Consider the following 19,854-nt stretch of genomic DNA (forward strand, 5'->3'; position numbering starts at 1 on the left):
ATACTAATTTATTAGTTAATTTCGAACTTAAACTATGAAGACCTGCCATGTGAATCAACAGTCTAAATTACAAATCAATTACAAGCACAAGCTTGCAAACGTACAACGATGTCACTATGCACATCAGCCCCGCTACAACTCGATACATTCTTGTCACATTTTTGTGCTGTATTACAACACGCAGTATAAGCCTGCTGTAATGTAGAAGAACGATGTGACGCGGCAAGGCATGTCAGAATTAAAAAGTTTACATTCCTGTAACACAATGTGAACTGACACAAGCCGACACAATCTACCTCACGAAAAACACTGTTAGTAAGGTTCAACCCTTGCTAGCACATATAGTCATCAATATACTACTTGTAAGCGATGATAACTGCTGATCATTTTCACAATGAAATACTGTCCTTATCATAACTGTCACTAATGCTTTTTTTTTTTTTTTTTTGTTTTTACTTACCTCATATCTGATCGGCTTTATAAATACTCCAGAAGAATTCACGGCATCAAAACATCTGCGAGTCGTTTGAAACAAGAGAACAGCTGCTTTTCCCCAGAAAACGAATTGGCGACTCTATAGCTCTTTAACCACACGCCATCTGAAAACTCATTTATCACGCCCTTCTTCGCGTCTGTCCTGCCAGGTCCATTTTGCTTAAATTCCTTTCTTCTGTTTGATTGGTTAATTTCCCCGGTATCCAACCAGCAGAACAGTGAGAAGATAACGTAAAATCATTCACTACCAACACACCGCTGTCTTACGTTCATAAACGTCGCTGTTCCGTACAACTTCTTCACTTAAACACAAAGAAGTACTTACGCGTTACACAAACATGTCTCTTGAACACAAATGTACAAAATCGACTTAATTTCAAAGAAGTGTTGGGGAAAGCTATAATACTCTTGGTTTGTCTGTTATCATAAGCACCTTGCTGACTTCCGATACTGCCAAATTATAGAAGAGTAAATATTTTACTATGCAGTATTACTTTTCTGCAGTGGTAGGTAATAAAACATCATCTTTAAAAGACTCTAAAAGCACTCAATTAGAGGGAGAATCAATAGTAAAGTAAGCAGTCAATTACAATCCAGTAAACGATTATCACGTTTTTGGGTGCGTACATTCCTATTGATGACCGTAGCAGGTGCAGAAAAGAAAATAGTGACAGTACAATTTTGCGTGAATCTGAAATAAAAAATGTGAACAGTAATTGCTTCCCACGATCTTGACGTTATTATTATATCAAATAACATATAGTGCCCTAATTAATCAAAATTACTGTCCAGGTAGGTATGTCGTCATACGTAAATATTTTTCCACAATACCTTTCGATATTACATCACCAATCTCAACTAACATCTTTGGTGCGGTTGTTTATGTAGTCACGTGCGTAAGAATGGTAAACGGAGCAGCATTGTGAAGTGCTTAACTTGTTACATTTGAACTTTTTAATTTTGTTAAGGGATGGGTTGCTAATACAAAAGTCTTAAGTTCTGAAAATGAGGTAATTTTTCCCCATTCAAGAATCTGAATCATAAGGATAATGTCGCCCTCGTTGCATATGAACCAAACATGCACGGTTGTAACAGTTGATTCTACCGTGCTGACGTCTAAAAATTGTGATGAAGTTAAAACTATTGACGTTGCAGAATTAAATGAAAGTGTTCAACATGTGTCTCACGAGAGTCATGGAAATGAAGAAGAGACCAAAGTAAGGTGCATCACTTGCGCATCGCTTTCAGATTGTGGTACTTGGTTTGCTGCCTGCACAAATGACAAAAGACTGTACCAGTGGCGAACTGTGTCGTGGACTTTATCGTCAGTAAGAATACTGAACCGAGCAGCAAGTAGTGTAAAATTTACGCCAACTGCTCAAGGTATTGTGGTTGCAGACAAAACAGGTGATGCATATTTGTTTTCTGTACAGAACAACACAGAGAACGGCCAATTGTTACTGGGACATCTCTCAATATTATTAGATGTGATTATATCTTCGTGTGAAAATTTTATAGTTACGTGTGACAGAGATGAAAAGATAAGAGTATCGAGATTCCCAAATGCGTATAACATTCAGTCATACTGTTTGGGACATGAGGAATTTGTATCCAGGATAGAATTTTTTCCAGGTGACGGGAACATTCTGGTTTCAGGTTCAGGAGATGGGTCAGTCAGATTTTGGGATTACTTAGAAGGAAAGCAGATAGGCATTATACATTGTGATAGTGATGTAAAAATGAAATCTTGCCAAGAAAGTAATGGTGAAGCTGATGATAATTGTGGTTCCAAGGAGCCATTGGCAGTAAGACATTTTTCAGCCAAGGCGAGTAGTAAAGGTGTTAATATACTAGCTGTGACACTTGCTACATTCAGCGGTTGTATTTTATATAGTATTTCAGGTAATATAACTGCAGTGCACTCAGTTTTGCTTAATGTATTGGCTCTTGATGTTGAGCCATGGGATATTTTGTTAACTGAAAATCGAGAGTTGTGGTGCCTTGCTTCTGTCGAAAGACACCCTGTTTCTGTGTACATGTATAATGACAAGACATCAGAATTTTTGCCAAATGGACAATCTGTTGATTGTAAATCGGAGTTTCTTGCAAATTCTTTTAACAGTAAGTGGGATTTGTTTAAAAGTGTACCACCACCAATGATTGAACCAGTCATGCATAAACGGAGATTTGATGACCTGCAAGAGTACAAGGAAAGAAAGCGGCAAAGGCTAGCAGATAAATCGTTATAGCTTTCTCAGATGATTTTAAATGTATGCAGGTAAATGTGAAGGGGTCACACATTGTGAAATGTTGTTGTGAAACAGTGTTAATTAAACGGTAAGATGCTATTGATTAAATACTTGCCTGTTGTATTTGTGCTGAATGTGTTATTGGAAACATTCTTCTCCCTTATTTCTATGATATCTTGTAAGTGATTTATGCAAGCTCTGGTAGACAGTTGTTGCAATAACATTTAAGATAAGACTCTACCACTACAATTCTGTGTTAAATATGAATTGATGCAGAAATCTCGTAGAATTGCAGTTTAAGTATTCCAGCTTGCCATGGCACTGGAAAAATAATCGTCAGTCAAATATATTTTACACTGCCTTGGGTCTCAGCATTTGTTTTCCAAACTACTTTGCTGGTAGTAATCAGTGCAATAAATGTTTGCAGTTCATCAGTGAGGAAACTATTTTTCATTCAATTTGCCAGTAACAGTATATCGTCTTGTGCATAAAATCCTTGTTTTGAGAGCCACTACCTTACAGTACTTTGGTCGGTTTCATGTGAGTGAGATGGTTGAAGATGTGCAGACTGAAAACTCCCATTAGGGTACTTGTATTTGCACATGTCCATTTTCAGGTTAGTTTAATGATCACCATGGCTGTTATTTGAAGTAACAGCTGCTTTTTACTGAGCAGCCCAAGTAGACGAACTGCTATGGCTATGGAACAAAGTGTAGTAGGCCTATGCTGTTACCAGGTACTATTGTTATCACATTCCTCAGTTTTGCAAAGAAATACTGTTTTCTTACTTGGGTGAAAGTACTGCTTTGTCAACTCTTAACCAGGCTGTTACTTTTCAACCTAACCTAGACCGCAGGCTATGCTACAGATTAGTACAAAAAGTACTTTAAAAAATATATATATATAGATATCGTACAAATATTATCAGTGTTCTTTTCTTTTTCTTTTTGCACACACATGATGTCGCACAACACCACATCATTCCATAATGAACAAAGCCTGCATCAGTCAGTTCAGTTGATGCAAACTGAAGCTATGTCGCTAACTACATTAATGTTACTATGGCTACATAACATGTTTTGTGTTTTATTTTATTCATCGAAGTTGACTCGACCTCATCGAATAGAACACAGTCTTGTTCCACAATGTGAACATTATTTTGTTCGCTAAATATTTACATCAACTGTACAATATGTGGGATTACCAGAAGTTTGGATACCACCAGTTGGTTTTGAAATGTGACGCCATCAATATGGTAGACACCTTATTTTAAGCATATTGAATATGGCAACCACAATGTTACTTGTTACACCCACAATTAACATCAATAATATGAGAAATATTTAACTTCAACAGTGGATGAAATTAACGTGACAACTACAGGAAGTAAAGGGTGTTGCTTGGGGACAACTATGTACAACATTAACACCACGCGACACCTTTCTGAAGGGGGGGGGGGGGGGAACACCTAAAAATGACGTGCACAAAGTCCTCAACAATCAACCCAGTCAAAATGTGCAAAAAAATACACCATTGGTACATTTCACTTCACATATTAACTCAAATTAAAACAGTGATACCAGGACCCATACACAACTTGAAAACCTGCAAATTTCACTTGACCTATATGTGCTAGCTCAAATTAAGACAGTGATATCAGGTGCCGCATATAACTTGAAAAGCCAGTACCGCAAATTTTGTTTGACCTGTATAGCTCAAACAGACAGTGATAGCAGGATCCCACGCACAACTCGAAAACCTGGTGCCACAAATTTCGATTTAGCTGTATAGCTAGAACGAAGCCCACGATACCAAGAATTTAGCATTAGCAGAACTCTTATCAGAACCTAAAGAGACCAAAATTATTACAAACCCCTCCATGATGCCCACCACTATAAACTACTACATATAAGGGGTGATCCCTCCCCATGAACCATGGACCTTGCCGTTGGTGGGGAGGCTTGCGTGCCTCAGCGATACAGATAGCCGTACCGTAGGTACAACCACAACGGAGGGGTATCTGTTGAGAGGCCAGACAAATGTGTGGTTCCTGAAGAGGGGCAGCAGCCTTTTCAGTAGTTGCAAGGGCAACAGTCTGGATGATTGACTGATCTGGCCTTGTAACAATAACCAAAACGGCCTTGCTGTGCTGGTACTGCGAAACGGCTGAAAGCAAGGGGAAACTACAGCCGTAATTTTTCCTGAGGGCATGCAGCTTTACTGTATGATTAAATGATGATGGCGTCCTCTTGGGTAAAATATTCCGGAGGTAAAATAGTCCCCCATTCGGATCTCGGGACGGGAACTACTCAAGAGGATGTCGTTATCAGGAGAAAGAAAACTGGCGTTCTACGGATCGGAGCGTGGAATGTCAGATCCCTTAATCGGGCAGGGAGGTTAGAAAATTTAAAAAGGGAAATGGCTAGGTTAAAGTTAGATATAGTGGGAATTAGTGAAGTTCGGTGGCAGGAGGAACAAGACTTCTGGTCAGGTGACTACAGGGTTATCAACACAAAGTCAAATAGCGGTAATGCAGGAGTAGGTTTAATAATGAATAGGAAAATAGGAATGCGGGTAAGCTACTACAAACAGCATAGTGAACGCATTATTGTGGCCAATATAGATACGAAGCCCACACCTACTACAGTAGTACAAGTTTATATGCCAACTAGCTCTGCAGATGACGAAGAAATTGAAGAAATGTATGATGAAATAAAAGAAATTATTCAGATAGTGAAGGGAGACGAAAATTTAATAGTCATGGGTGACTGGAATTCGAGTGTAGGAAAACGGAGAGAAGGAAACGTAGTAGGTGAATATGGATTGGGGCTAAGAAATGAAAGAGGAAGCCGCCTGGTAGAATTTTGCACAGAGCACAACTTAATCATAGCTAACACTTGGTTTAAGAATCATGATAGAAGGTTGTATACATGGAAGAACCCTGGAGATACTAAAAGGTATCAGATAGATTATATAATGGTAAGACAGAGATTTAGGAACCAGATTTTAAATTGTAAGACATTTCCAGGGGCAGATGTGGACTCTGACCACAATCTATTGGTTATGAACTGCAGATTGAAACTGAAGAAACTGCAAAAAGGTGGGAATTTAAGGAAATGGGACCTGGATAAACTGAAAGAACCAGAGGTTGTACAGAGTTTCAGGGAGAGCATAAGGGAACAATTGACAGGAATGGGGGAAAGATATACAATACAAGAGGAATGTGTAGCTTTGAGGGATGAAGTAGTTGAAGGCAGCAGAGGATCAAATAGGTAAAAAGACGAGGGCTAGTAGAAATCCTTGGGTAACAGAAGAAATATTGAATTTAATTGATGAAAGGAGAAAATATAAAAATGCAGTAAATGAAGCAGGCAAAAAGGAATACAAACGTCTCAAAAATGAGATCGACAGGAAGTGCAAAATGGCTAAGCAGGGATGGCTAGAGGACAAATGTAAGGATGTAGAGGCTTGTCTCACTAGGGGTAAGATAGATACTGCCTACAGGAAAATTAAAGAGACCTTTGGAGAGAAGAGAACCACTTGTATGAATATCAAGAGCTCAGATGGCAACCCAGTCCTAAGCAAAGAAGGGAAGGCAGAAAGGTGGAAGAAGTATATAGAGGGTTTATACAAGGGCGAAGTACTTGAGGACAATATTATGGAAATGGAAGAGGATGTAGACGAAGACGAAATGGGAGATAAGATACTGCGTGAAGAGTTTGACAGAGCACTGAAAGACCTGAGTCGAAACAAGGCCCCCGGAGTAGACAACATTCCATTGGAACTACTGATGGCCTTGGGAGAGCCAGTCCTGACAAAACTCTACCATCTGGTGAGCAAGATGTATGAAACAGGTGAAATACCCTCAGACTTCAAGAAGAATATAATAATTCCAATCCCAAAGAAAGCAGGTGTTGACAGATGTGAAAATTACCGGATAATCAGTTTAATAAGCCACAGCTGCAAAATACTAACGCGAATTCTTTACAGACGAATGGAAAAACTGGTAGAAGCCGGCCTCGGGGAAGATCAGTTTGGATTCCGTAGAAATGTTGGAACACATGAGGCAATACTGACCTTACGACTTACCTTAGAAGAAAGATTAAGAAAAGGCAAACCTACGTTTCTAGCATTTGTAGACTTAGAGAAAGCTTTTGACAATGTTAACTGGAATACTCTCTTTCAAATTCTAAAGGTGGCAGGGGTAAAATACAGGGAGCGAAAAGCTATTTACAATTTATACAGAAACCAGATGGCAGTTATAAGAGTCGAGGGACATGAAAGGGAAGCAGCGGTTGGGAAGGGAGTAAGACAGGGTTGTAGCCTCTCCCCGATGTTATTCAATCTGTATATTGAGCAAGCAGTAAAGGAAACAAGAGAAAAATTTGGAGTAGGTATTAAAATCCATGGAGAAGAAATAAAAACTTTGAGGTTCGCTGATGACACTGTAATTCTCTTAGAGACAGCAAAGGACTTGGAAGAGCAGTTGAACGGAATGGATGGTGTCTTGAAGGGAGGATATAAGATGAACATCAACAAAAGCAAAACGGGGATAATGGAATGTAGTCGAATTAAGTCGGGTGATGTTGAGGGTATTAGATTAGGAAATGAGACACTTAAAGTAGTAAAGGAGTTTTTCTATTTGGGGAGCAAAATAACCGATGATGGTCGAAGTAGAGAGGATATAAAATGTAGACTGGCAATGGCAAGGAAATCGTTTCTGAAGAAGAGAAATTTGTTAACATCGAGTATAGATTTAAGTGTCAGGAACCAGTTTGGACAAGAAGAGAATAGAAGCTTTCGAAATGTGGTGCTACAGAAGAATGCTGAAGATAAGGTGGGTAGATCACATAACTAATGAGGAGTTACTGAATAGGATTGGTGAGAAGAGGAGTTTGTGGCACAACTTGACCAGAAGAAGGGATCGGTTGGTAGGACATGTTCTGAGGCATCAAGGGATCCCCAATTTAGCATTGGAGGGCATCGTGGAGGGTAAAAATCGTAGGGGGAGACCAAGAGATGAATACACTAAGCAGATTCAGAAGGATGTAGGTTGCAGTAGGTACTGGGAGATGAAGAAGCTTGCACAGGATAGAGTAGCATGGAGAGCTGCATCAAACCAGTCTCAGGACTGAAGACCACAACAACAACAACATAAGGGGTGATCAAAAAGTTTTTGTTCGAAGGCCTTATAGTCCAGAATCGGTATGCCGATCAGGCCAAATGGCCATGAGCATTGAGCCAATTATCCCACTGATGCACCAAGTTGAAATTACCCGATTGGTAAAACACATTGTCCTGCTGTCTGAAGAAGTCTGTAACTGGCTACTGCACATCCTCGTGTGACAGGAACTGACCCTTCATGGCGTTCGGTGTGATAATCAATTGGGGAGGGATCAGGACTATAGGGCAGGTGCTTGAGTGTCTCCCACCTGAGTTGGTGTAACCTCTGTGTTACAGCATTTACGATATGGGAACCTGGATTATGAAGCAGCAACACCCCTTCGCACACCATTCCACAATGATGGTTTTCGACAAACATACTGCCCCATAAATATTCTTCAGTCTCTGGTGGATGTCTACCAGTTCTTGTTCTTCAGCAGCCAAGAAAAACGTAACACCACATGAATCCTGTTGGATGCATTTGTTAATAATACTGCCATAGTTCACATTTCTGCATTTACCGCACCCACGTCTGAAAGACACAAATGCCACACTAATTCTTTGCTTACATGTTGCTGCTTATATACCCACATCAGAGTTGCACGACACTACATATACCGTATGCTGTAATGCCCTCAAATGGTAACATATTGATCGCAACTTATATGAACTTCAGTTATCAACACCAACCACAAAACCATGAAAAACTACTCCGACATACTTTTCAATACCCACACAACAAAGAAAATTACGAATGTAAAGAAACAAACTATACTTCTTGCAATAAAGATGAGAAATACATAAGAACACATTTACCATCCAAAGTCAGGTGACAAACAGGTTTTGGCAAGGGCATGCATATATGCACATTCACCAAAACACAAAAAAATAGTTTTCAAACCATTAACAATAAGATGAACTAATAATTTCAAGACAGAAAACCAATCAATAGCCAATACTGATGACACTGACATAACTCACGGACTGGGGAACAAAAACAAACTCTCAAAAAACAGTGGTAACACACAGCACTCACAAACGGCTTTGAATCATAAATGTCCACACTAGAGTATGCCACCTGTTACTCCAACATGCCCTCTGCAGAAACGGTCCATTTCAAACAGTGAGTTCCTTAATGATGTCGCACAAAACAACGTCACAAGTCAAAGCCAACAGGTGGTATCCCAGCTTTCAGTTGACTCCAATATCTTCACCACAGCTTTAAGATGACATGATTTTACTCATCAATTGAGTATATGCAATAGTTCATAGCACAAACTGTGAACAGGAATTTGAACTAACAGGGACCCACAACATATTTTTACACTTCACTGCGATTGACCTTTCCCTCATAGATTTCTCCTTTGTTAATTACATCTGGTAGCTTTCATTCTATTATCAGTAAAAACATTGAAGTATGTGGAATGAGTCCAGACATATGCTTAAAAATGATAAGCAGCTCCAAGAAACTTAATCTGTAGACCAAATGAACATTAAAGTATCAGTTTACTGCTTGTACTTCATGTGTTCATGCCAAGTGAACGCAGCCCAATTAATTTGCTCCATTATTATTTTTTTAAGGGGGGGGGGGACGTGTGTGTGTGTGTGTGTGTGTGTGTGTGTGTGTGTGTGTGTGTAGGTCTGCTGTCCCTAGGAAGTGTTAGAAATTTAAGCTTCTAAGTTACTGTAGCCAAAAGATACAGCCATCTGTGTCATTTTTTGAAAACTCAATCATCAAAACATGGATGAACTATCTACACACATAATTAAGTTTGTTCGGCGCCCTCTGAATGTAAGTCTGTGGGTGTTCTTTATTTTTTTCAGATACTATCTAATGCCTTATTAACGTGACAACTGTTAGTGCCATGTACCCTTGTCAATGAAAAGGAAGTTCCTCCGTTTTAAAATCTAGTATTGTAATGCAGTCTTAAAACTAGCCTCGCAGTTTGGCGTGCCATGTGGTGGATTGCACGGCCCCTCCCACCGGAGGTTCGAGTCCTCCCTGGGGCATGTGTGTGTGTGTGTGTTCTTAGCGTAAGTTAGTTTAAGTCTAGAGAACGATGACCTCAGCAGTTTGGTCCCTTAGGAATTCACACACATTTTAACATTTCTTAAAACTAATGCTGTTCCCCCGAAAGAGGTTATCATGTTAAAAGTAATTCCAGAATTAATTTTGCATTACACACCACATTTACCCAACAAATCCTGGAATTGTGGACATTAGCCTGCAGATTGGTGCTTGCTTGTGTCATCTATCATTGAGATGGGTACTGTGCCTGATAGTGCCTGCAAAATCATTAGAAAATGAATATTTAATATGTACTGTGCTTAGGGGTTCATAAATTTTCTTCTTCAGCGTGTCATGGGATATGCTATAAGCATCAAAGACTCTCCAAGGTTTTCTTGCCTTTCTAAAGGTCACTGTCATAGAATCCTTTAGAGGGAGGCAATAATCTGTGATACTAGGTGAACTAGTTTGTTGTAACAAAAATGGAAGAGGCATATATCTGGAGAACAACACACATGAAAGATTAAAAATCATCCTCCATACTACATCAAATGTTAGTAAAAATGTTTCACATATGGATCACGTGTGGCATTATGTGGGAAGCAGTAATGGGGAGGCAGGTTGTGATAGCTTCATACAGTCTTGCTGTGCCTTGGACTTGGCAGGTGGAATGTTGGGTTTAGTTTGGCATAAATTAAACAAGTTTAGAACATCATTGGGAAGAAATTGAGAAAATTATTGCACCATTTAGTGTATCAATAACATCTGCTCACATAGCTGTGCACACTGAAACTTTACAAAATAATTAAAAGCATCATCATAGTTCCTTCATGAAGAGCTGCTAATAAATAATTCTTTATTATAACCAGTTGCAATCCTCTGTTCATCATCAAGTATTGACATCTTACATAATTTAAAACAGTTTACTTTGTGACATTAAACATACGGCATTAAATAGCATAAAATCCATCAAGAGGTTAAATACTTTACATTGTCAATAATAAAAAGTACCAAACATTGTTAATCTTACAAAGTAAACTGTTGGGCATTGACTGACATTCAGATGCTGTGCTCAACATCAGTACCACACCTGGCTGTTGCAGTTTGTGCATGTTGGAGAAGTTAATCCATTTTTTTTTTTTTTTTTTTTTTTTTTTTTCCTACAACAGTATTACAAGGATAGTTCGTATAATCAAAAACATCTCAATACTGTCGCAGGCACATTGAGGGTGTCTGCTTTTGCATTATCATGCTTGAAATAATTTAAGTCTTGTTCTTTACTTGTTAGTTCTCTGAAAAAAGATTACAGTGTATTGTTCACATATCTGTCAGATGTTATGGTCTTATAATTCCTGTTGCATCAACTGCTGATTACACTCCTGTTTTCACATCATGCAGATGCACTTGATATAACTAACGAGGATTTTCAGAACTTCAACATTAATTGTTTTGAGAGGTCATGGACCCTGATTAACAAAGCCATGTTTCATTGGAAAAAAGAGCACTTCAGGATAAACCTCTACCTCAAGCACAGGCTGCAATAACCATGTGCGGTATTGATGTCTAGCAATGCTACCTGCAATGTCCAATGAATGGGTGTTCACACTGAAATAAATGGACAATTTCTTTTTTTAAAATTACATTTATTTTCAATACCATTGACATTTTTATGGTTTGTTAATATACTCTTACGTGACAGAATGTCATTTTTCTCCATTATCTTTGTCCCTTTCAACTACCTTACACATCCAGGAATCATAGGCCTGTATAATTGTACAGAAGAAGTCAGGATATGCATGTTTTCAGTCAGCCTTCACAAGGGTCATCTTCAAATCTCATTCCGCAAAATGATTTCATGAGTTTACCGAAGAGGTGGTAATCACACGGTGCCAGATCAGTGCTATAGGATGGGTTTTGCAACATTGTCCAACCAAGCTTTGTGTGGTATCAGTGGTGATTATGTCACAGGTGTAACCAGGCATTATTATGCAATAGCAAAACATTGTAATTTTACTGATGTGGAATTTTTTAAGGGATGCCACTTGCACATTAGAATTGATAGAGGTTCCTTGTGGCATTATGTCCACAAGCAACAGGCCTTCTGATAAAACATAGTAGCAGTTACTGTTCTTGCTGAAGGAGCATCTTTGAATTTCTTCTTCTTCTTCTTCTTCTTCTTTGTCAACGAGTTGGCAGGATGTCTTCTATTACTTGCCTTTTCATCTCTGATTCAAAGTGGTGGAACCATGTTTCATCACCCATCACAATTCTGGCAATGAAGTCACCTCCAGAATTCTCATACTGTTCCAAACGTTTGCACTAAACTGCCATCCATGTTTGTCTACTTCTGTCAGGATACTTGAGATCCACCTGGTGCAAAACCTTTTCAACTTAAAAAAAGTCTCAGTATGTTGATGGTGTTAGGACAGCAACCAGCCACAAATTTACTTTGAGTTCCTTTATTCAAAGGAAACCGTTACCGGTTTCGAATCGTTGCGATTCATCATCAGACGGTTTACACGCTTTCTTTCTGACATTTGGTGTGTTTTTATAGATTAATAGTCATGAAACGTCTGTTTCGAGTGATTGTTTTCATAACGTTCGTCCAATTGATGTAAATGCATTCCCACTGCATCCTCGTTGTTGCACACGTAATAGTTCTCACTGTACACTTTAGATTTGTCGCTGAGATCATTTCAACCACGCACCACATGTTTTGATACATACAAAGAGCTTACAAACATATGAGTGTCACAGATGCTATGATATATCATGACATTTGACGATGATGTCCTATGTTTGGAAAGGATCATATATTCTTTTACAAAACTGTAATTCCTTTTACATTAGTACAGAGAGATTGAATTTTTTTTTTTTAAATCTGATATTGCTGATTTAATTATAAAGTTTTTATATATAATTAGAACTGTATAGGTAAAATAGTATATTATTTTTATTACATTTGGCAGCATGAGAATTATAGTAACATATAAATTTGCTACTTGATCTGCAGATAGGTGTATTAATATTATTTGCTTTGGAGGCTGGAAAGTAATTTTTGGAAATTTTTCAGGAAAGGGGTGTTAGCCAACTCTGTTTGTTCGTTAAGGATATAGTCTGGGGTGCTGTTTTTGTGTGTGTGTATTTCTAATTCTTCTAATATATTCATAGTGGCTCCTTTTTCTGTTAGATGCAAAGTTTTTAAATTGTCCTCCATGTTTCCCACCGAATGGATTTCATCAGCAATATGGGCTGCAAATGCTGATTTGTTCAAGTTACCAAGTCTTAGAGCATCAATATGTTCTTTGTATCTAATTTCAAAAGTGGAGGGTCTGAATCAGAGGCTGAGACAGTTCTGCGACCGTGTGGGCTGCAGATTCCTCGACTTGCGCCATAGGGTGGTGTGGTTTCGGGTTCCGCTGGATAGGTCAGGAGTCCACTACACGCAACAAGCGGCTGCACGGGTAGCAGGGGTTGTGTGGCGTGGGCTGGGCGGTTTTTTAGGTTAGATGGCCTTGGGCAAGTACAGGAAGGGCAACAGCCTCAACGGGTGCGGGGCCAAGTCAGGACATGCGGGGACCAAGCAGCAATCGGTATTGTAATTGTCAGCTGTCGAAGCTGCGTTGGTAAAGTACCGGAACTTCAAGCGCTGATAGAAAGCACCGAAGCTGAAATCGTTATAGGTACAGAAAGCTGGCTGAAGCCAGAGATAAATTCTGCCGAAATTTTTACACAGGTACAGACAGTGTTTAGAAAGGATAGATTGCATGCAACCGGTGGTGGAGTGTTCGTCGCTGTTAGTAGTAGTTTATCCTGTAGTGAAGTAGAAGTGGATAGTTCCTGTGAATTATTATGGGTGGAGGTTACACTCAACAACCGAGCTAGGTTAATAATTGGCTCCTTTTACCGACCTCCTGACTCAGCAGCATTAGTGGCAGAACAACTGAGAGAAAATTTGGAATACATTTCACATAAATTTTCTCAGCATGTTACAGTCTTAGGTGGAGATTTCAATTTACCAGATATAGACTGGGACACTCAGATGTTTAGGACGGGTGGTAGGGACAGAGCATCAAGTGGCATTATACTGAGTGCACTATCCGAAAATTACCTCGAGCAATTGAACAGAGAACAGACTCGTGGAGATAACATCTTGGACCTACTGATAACAAACAGACCCGAACTTTTCGACTCTGTATGTGCAGAACAGGGAATCAGTGATCATAAGGCCGTTGCAGCATCCCTGAATATGGAAGTTAATAGGAGTATAAAAAAAGGGAGGAAGGTTTATCTGTTTAGCAAGAGTAATAGAAGGCAGATTTCAGGCTACCTAACAGATCAAAACGAAAATTTGTTCCGACACTGACAATGTTGAGTGTTTATGGAAAAAGTTCAAGGCAATCGTAAAATGCGTTTTAGACAGGTATGTGCCGAGTAAAACTGTGAGGGACGGGAAAAACCCACCGTGGTACAACAACAAAGTTAGGAAACTACTGCGAAAGCAAAGAAGAGCTTCACTCCAAGTTTAAACGCAGCCAAAACCTCTCAGACAAATAGAAGCTAAACGATGTCAAAGTTAGCGTAAGGAGGGCTATGCGTGAAGCGTTCAGTGAATTCGAAAGTAAAATTCTATGTACCGACTTGACAGAAAATCCTAGGCAGTTCTGGTCTTACGTTAAATCAGTAAGTGGCTCGAAACAGCATATCCAGACACTCCGGGATGATGATGGCATTGAAACAGAGGATGACACGCGTAAAGCTGAAATACTAAACACCTTTTTCCAAAGCTGTTTCACAGAGGAAGACCGCACTGCAGTTCCTTCTCTAAATCCTCGCACAAACGAAAAAAGGGCTGACATCAAAATAAGTGTCCAAGTAATAGAAAAGCAACTGGAATCACTCAACAGAGGAAAGTCCACTGGACCTGACGGGATACCAATTAGATTCTACACAGAGTACGCAAAAGAACTTGCCCCCCTTCTAACAGCCGTGTACCGCAAGTCTCTAGAGGAACGGAGGGTTCCAAATGATTGGAAAAGAGCACAGCTAGTCCCAGTCTTCAAGAAGGGTCGTCGTGCAGATGTGCAAAACTATAGACTTATATCTCTGACGTCGATCTGTTGTAGAATTTTAGAACATGTTTTTTGCTCGAGTATCATGTCGTTTTTGGAAACCCAGAATCTACTATGTAGGAATCAACATGGATTCCGGAAAGAGCGATCGTGTGAGACCCAACTCGCTTTGTTTGTTCATGAGACCCAGAAAATATTAAATACAGGCTCCCAGGTAGATGCTATTTTTCTTGACTTCCGGAAGGCGTTCGATACAGTTCCGCACTGTTGCCTGATAAACAAAGGAAGAGCCTACGGGATATCAGACCAGCTGTGTGGCTGGATTGAAGAGTTTAGCAAACAGAACACAGCATGTTGTTATCAATGGAGAGACGTCTACAGACGTTAAAGTAACCTCTGGCGTGTCACAGGGGAGTGTTATGGGACCATTGCTTTTCACAATATATATAAATGACCTAGTAGATAGTGTCAGAAGTTCCATGCGGCTTTTCGCGGATGATGCTGTAGTATACAGAGAAGTTGCAGCATTAGAAAATTGTAGCGAAATGCAGGAAGATCTGCAGCGGATAGGCACTTGGTGCAGGGAGTGGCAACTGTCCCTTAACATAGACAAATGTAATGTATTGCGAATACATAGAAAGAAGGATCCTTTATTGTATGATTATATGATAGCGGAACAAACACTGGTAGCCGTTACTTATGTAAAATATCTGGGAGTATGCGTGCGGAACGATTTGAAGTGGAATGATCATATAAAATTAATTGTTGGTAAGGCGGGTACCAAGTTGAGATTCATTGGGAGAGTGCTTAGAAAATGTAGTCCATCAACAAAGGAGGTGGCTTACAAAACACTCGTTCGACCTATACTTGAGTATTGCTCATCAGTGTGGGATCCATACCAGATCGGGTTGACGGAGGAGATAGAGAAGATCCAAAGAAGAGCGGCGCGTTTCATCGCAGGGTTATTTGGTAACCGTGATAGCGTTACGGAGGTGTTTAATAAACTCAAGTGGCAGACTCTGCAAGAGAGGCGCTCTGCATCGCGGTGTAGCTTGCTCACCAGGTTTCGAGAGGGTGCGTTTCTGGATGAGGTATCGAATATATTGCTTCCCACTACTTATACCTCCCGAGGAGATCACGAATGTAAAATTAGAGAGATTAGAGCGCGCACGGAGGCTTTCAGACAGTCGTTCTTCCTGCGAACCATACGCGACTAGAACAGGAAAGGGAGGTAATGACAGTGGCACGTAAAGTGCCCTCCGCCACACACCGTTGGGTGGCTTGCGGAGTATAAATGTAGATGTAGACACTCCTACACCCACTCAGATTGATAGCTTGCTCACTGTTACACATTTGTCAGCCGAAATCAGATTGAGAATATGCCGAACATTTTCGGAAGTCTGTGCACTGCTTGGTCTGCTTGCTGTGTTGGAGGTTCTGAATATTGGCATGCCCACTTTCACCATATAATTTGCTTGTCGAGTGATGGAAAAAACTGCTATGTCGTCATCACCATACACATTCTTCAGTCTCTTGCGAGTACTTGTCACTATCTCTTTCTCACAACACTGGAACTGTATTAACAGCACATTGCTTTAGAAAAACACCAAGTGCAGCAGTCATATTAATGGAGTGCTTTGAGGGCGCAGCTTGCAGAAACAGGTTAAATTAAATTTAAATATAACTGGGAAGAATGTTTTTATGATTGCTGAACAGAAAAGGTGTAGAACAAAAGTTGGATTTTTTTTAATAGTGTGTACTTATTTCTTTTGGAGTGATCCTCACAAACATATCCAGCATGTACAGGCTACCTTTGTGATATTGGTCCCCACACAATGCAGGACACAGCATTTGTCCTTCATGTGAAATACCCAGTCAATTTTGGCCTGTTTTGTACTTAAATGATTCTCGCACCTTTTCTGTTTTACTTCAGAAACTAACTTGTATGTAAAATTCCTTCTCCTTACTTGGTAAATGCATCAAGCAATGCCAGTTTCATATAACGATGTGGTTGTCGAAGTGAAGAGCAGCCGCTTCCGATACAAAATCCTGACTTTCAAAATGGTCTATACTCTTCATGGTGAAAGAGACCTTGCTACAGAAGTTGATACAGCTACAACTGGAGAGTGCTGCCATAATTTCTTATAACCTATGTATTTTGCTGTCTTCGTATGGTGACTTTTCTGTGTGTGCTACAAAAAACTTCATTCATGGACTATAGCTGATGTTTTTTATTATTTTAAGTTATTCTCATTTGTTTACTGTGTTATATCCATATTTTAATAATTGCAAAAAGTACATGCTTGTTTTCCCCTTGCTTAATGACAATTACGAGAGATCACATGGATTTGCATCAGTGAGTTGCTGCCTTCACATCATCCAAAACGGTTCTGCATATTCACATATGCAGATGTTGACAGAGGATAGTTTTTGGCTAACCAATTTCTACACGAGATGCATCACAGCACTCAAAAAATCTGCATGTCGAAAGCTATGTGGTGCTGGTGACATACACTCAGCAAAATTATTCCCAAAATTGCCTTATTAGGAAACAAAGGATTTAAACAAATATGGTGGGAGGAAAGTGGGAAATTACCAAAATTTCTCCCCGCAGTTCTTTTTTTGTAAGTGAAGCTTACCTACTGCATGGACACCATTGGAATGCTTTTCCACCAACCTTTTTACAATGGTGATCACTTGTTGCAGAAGTTTTAAGTTTTCCCCCTCACAAATTATGTTTCCAGTACATTGTATTTAGAAGAAACTGCAGTCGAGAACACTGAAAAATTGCAGAGAGATTGAAAGGCAGTCCAGCATTTACCTTAAAAAAGCAAAATTTGAAGTACTAACAATGTGCATTTATGAAAGTAGAAAATCTTACCTAGCTTTTAGCTCCATGAGCAGGGAGAAAAGAGGGGTAGCATCAAAATGAGAGGCAGGTCATTATGATCTTAGTTTGAGATTCTCCCCTGTCCTCACTAAAGGTGGGTCGCTTTCAGGGGAAACTCCCCATCACACCTCCCTCAGATTTAGTGGTCAGAGGCCCCAGTGGACAGTCCATCAAAAAACTTAACACAGATCAAGCATGAAAACAGGAAGGTGTACTGAACTGTGGGGAAATAATAATAATGGAAATAGTGAACAGTCTAAGCTTAACAAGTGCGATATTGAGTAAAGTCTTTGTCTGCATTGTAGTGTAACACCCGTTTGCAACAGAAAGGCATAAGGAAGGGACCTGTAATGAAAGTTGGTTCTACACAACTACTCTATTAACAGTCAAAAAGAAGTGGCCTCTGTAAGGGAAATGCAAACATTTGATGACAAGGTTACAAGTCAACCGAATCCTCCGCCAGAAAACATGCCTGGTGTGCCATACACAGCATTAGTGACAGTATGTGTGTCATATGAAAGGACCTAATTTGTATGTGAGTGAGTGAGATGCGCCTCCTTGCCTGATTTAGGTGTTCGTATGAATGTGGATGTGATCACTCCCAAGGAAATGATGAAAACAATGGTTCGTCACATAAGCTGCAACAAATAAATGCAACAGTTTCACAATCACACAGTTTCTCTCTGTTCTGTCAAAACATATGTTTTTAACATTTTTGAAGTTGCATTCTGTTTTGGAACTTTTGACTCTTCAATTCCATTGTTGTAACATAGTTCACATTGGTTTATATGTTGTTTTCTTTTCTGTGACATGCCTGCATGGTACCTCACCTGTTCTCACTATTCATCACATTTACTTGTGGTGGTAATGTATTCTTACCACAAGACATTCTATAACCAACATATAGTATGACAACTGCCAAGACTACAGAAAGAAGAAACATTTCAATGACTGGTTGGACATTTCATGAAATTGTGGGAAAAAAAAATAAATAAATAGCATGAGGGGGTTTACAACCTGGCTCGCCCACTTTGCAGTCCCACACCATGACCACTTAACCACAACATCACAGCACTTTTACTCTACTCTATGTTTTATTTGTTGAGCTTGGAGCATTCACCATTTCTATTTTGTTTTTCACAGTCCAGTGCACCTTCTTCCTGTTTTCATGTTTGATCTGTGTTCAGTTTTCTAATGACCATGTTACCACTCAATCTGTGGGGGGTGCGAGGGCCTCCCCTTGTGAGTGACCCGCTCCTCTTTTTCTACCATTTCCTTTTTTCTCTCTGTGGAAGGAAATACATTTTAGAAAGCTTGGATAACTGCGCGCGCGCGCCTGCCGAGGGAGGAGGGGCATGCGCATGCACAATTAGCTGAAGACTTATAAGGGGGTGATCCCTTGGGATGGCATCAACTTTTCAAACCACATATATGATGGAAGGGTAGGATACCTTGTATCAGGCAATCTGTAGCCATTCACAGTAGTTGTCATTTGTGATTAACTGACAAAAAATAGTTTCAGAATTTTTTTGCTATCTACTACAGCCTTTAAAGTAACCTTAAATTGCAGAACAGCATTGCAGCATAGCAGTACCAAAGTTACTTGACTGGTAAGCTAAAGGTTATGGGTTTGAGTCCCGTCTTATCAAAATAATTGGGTCTTAAGTTATTTTAATTAATTATATTTAAACATTTTTTTCATTTCTAAAACTTTGCTGTAACTCACCATATTTACTTTTCTATTTCCCCCTCATTTTTCAAGTTAGAATCACTGACAAAGATATTTTAATTATTTTTATGTATTTATTTCAATTTCTTTTAATCATTTCATATTTCTGTCCTCCATTACCTCTGCACTCTTTCATTAAAATCTTTGTCTGCGTTATTTTGTCCAGGGTGCAACAACAATTTATGTTCAAACATTTGTACAATGATTACATCTCGTAATGAAAACTAAATTTTTGACACCATTGCACA

The 19,854-nt window shown here is 39.5% G+C and overlaps 2 protein-coding genes across 4 annotated transcripts in view; one reads left to right on the top strand and one right to left on the bottom strand.

Annotated features, from left to right (window-relative positions):
• LOC126262879 (protein enabled) overlaps window positions 1-859 on the bottom strand; it is a 217,278-nt gene extending 216,419 nt beyond the window's left edge. For all 3 annotated transcript variants that reach the window (XM_049959753.1, XM_049959751.1, XM_049959754.1), the window contains exon 1: window positions 461-859. In XM_049959753.1, coding sequence (XP_049815710.1) covers window positions 461-465 — 5 coding nt within the window. In that variant the 5' untranslated portion in view covers window positions 466-859. The remainder of the gene's footprint in view (window positions 1-460) is intronic.
• Window positions 860-1,379: 520 nt separating this feature from the next.
• Window positions 1,380-2,867, top strand: LOC126262882 (tRNA (guanine-N(7)-)-methyltransferase non-catalytic subunit wdr4). Its single transcript, XM_049959759.1, has one exon. It carries the CDS (start codon window positions 1,545-1,547, stop codon window positions 2,742-2,744), a length of 1,200 nt encoding a protein of 399 aa, XP_049815716.1. The 5' UTR covers window positions 1,380-1,544; the 3' UTR covers window positions 2,745-2,867.
• The last annotated feature ends 16,987 nt before the right edge of the window (window positions 2,868-19,854 follow it).

This window comes from Schistocerca nitens, chromosome 6 (assembly GCF_023898315.1).
Source record: "Schistocerca nitens isolate TAMUIC-IGC-003100 chromosome 6, iqSchNite1.1, whole genome shotgun sequence".
NCBI lineage: Eukaryota > Metazoa > Arthropoda > Insecta > Orthoptera > Acrididae > Schistocerca > Schistocerca nitens.

Coding starts and splice junctions, on each gene's coding strand:
- LOC126262882 (XM_049959759.1), top strand. CDS start 1,545: ATGTCGCCCTCGTTGCATATGAACCAAACATGCACGGTTGTAACAGTT.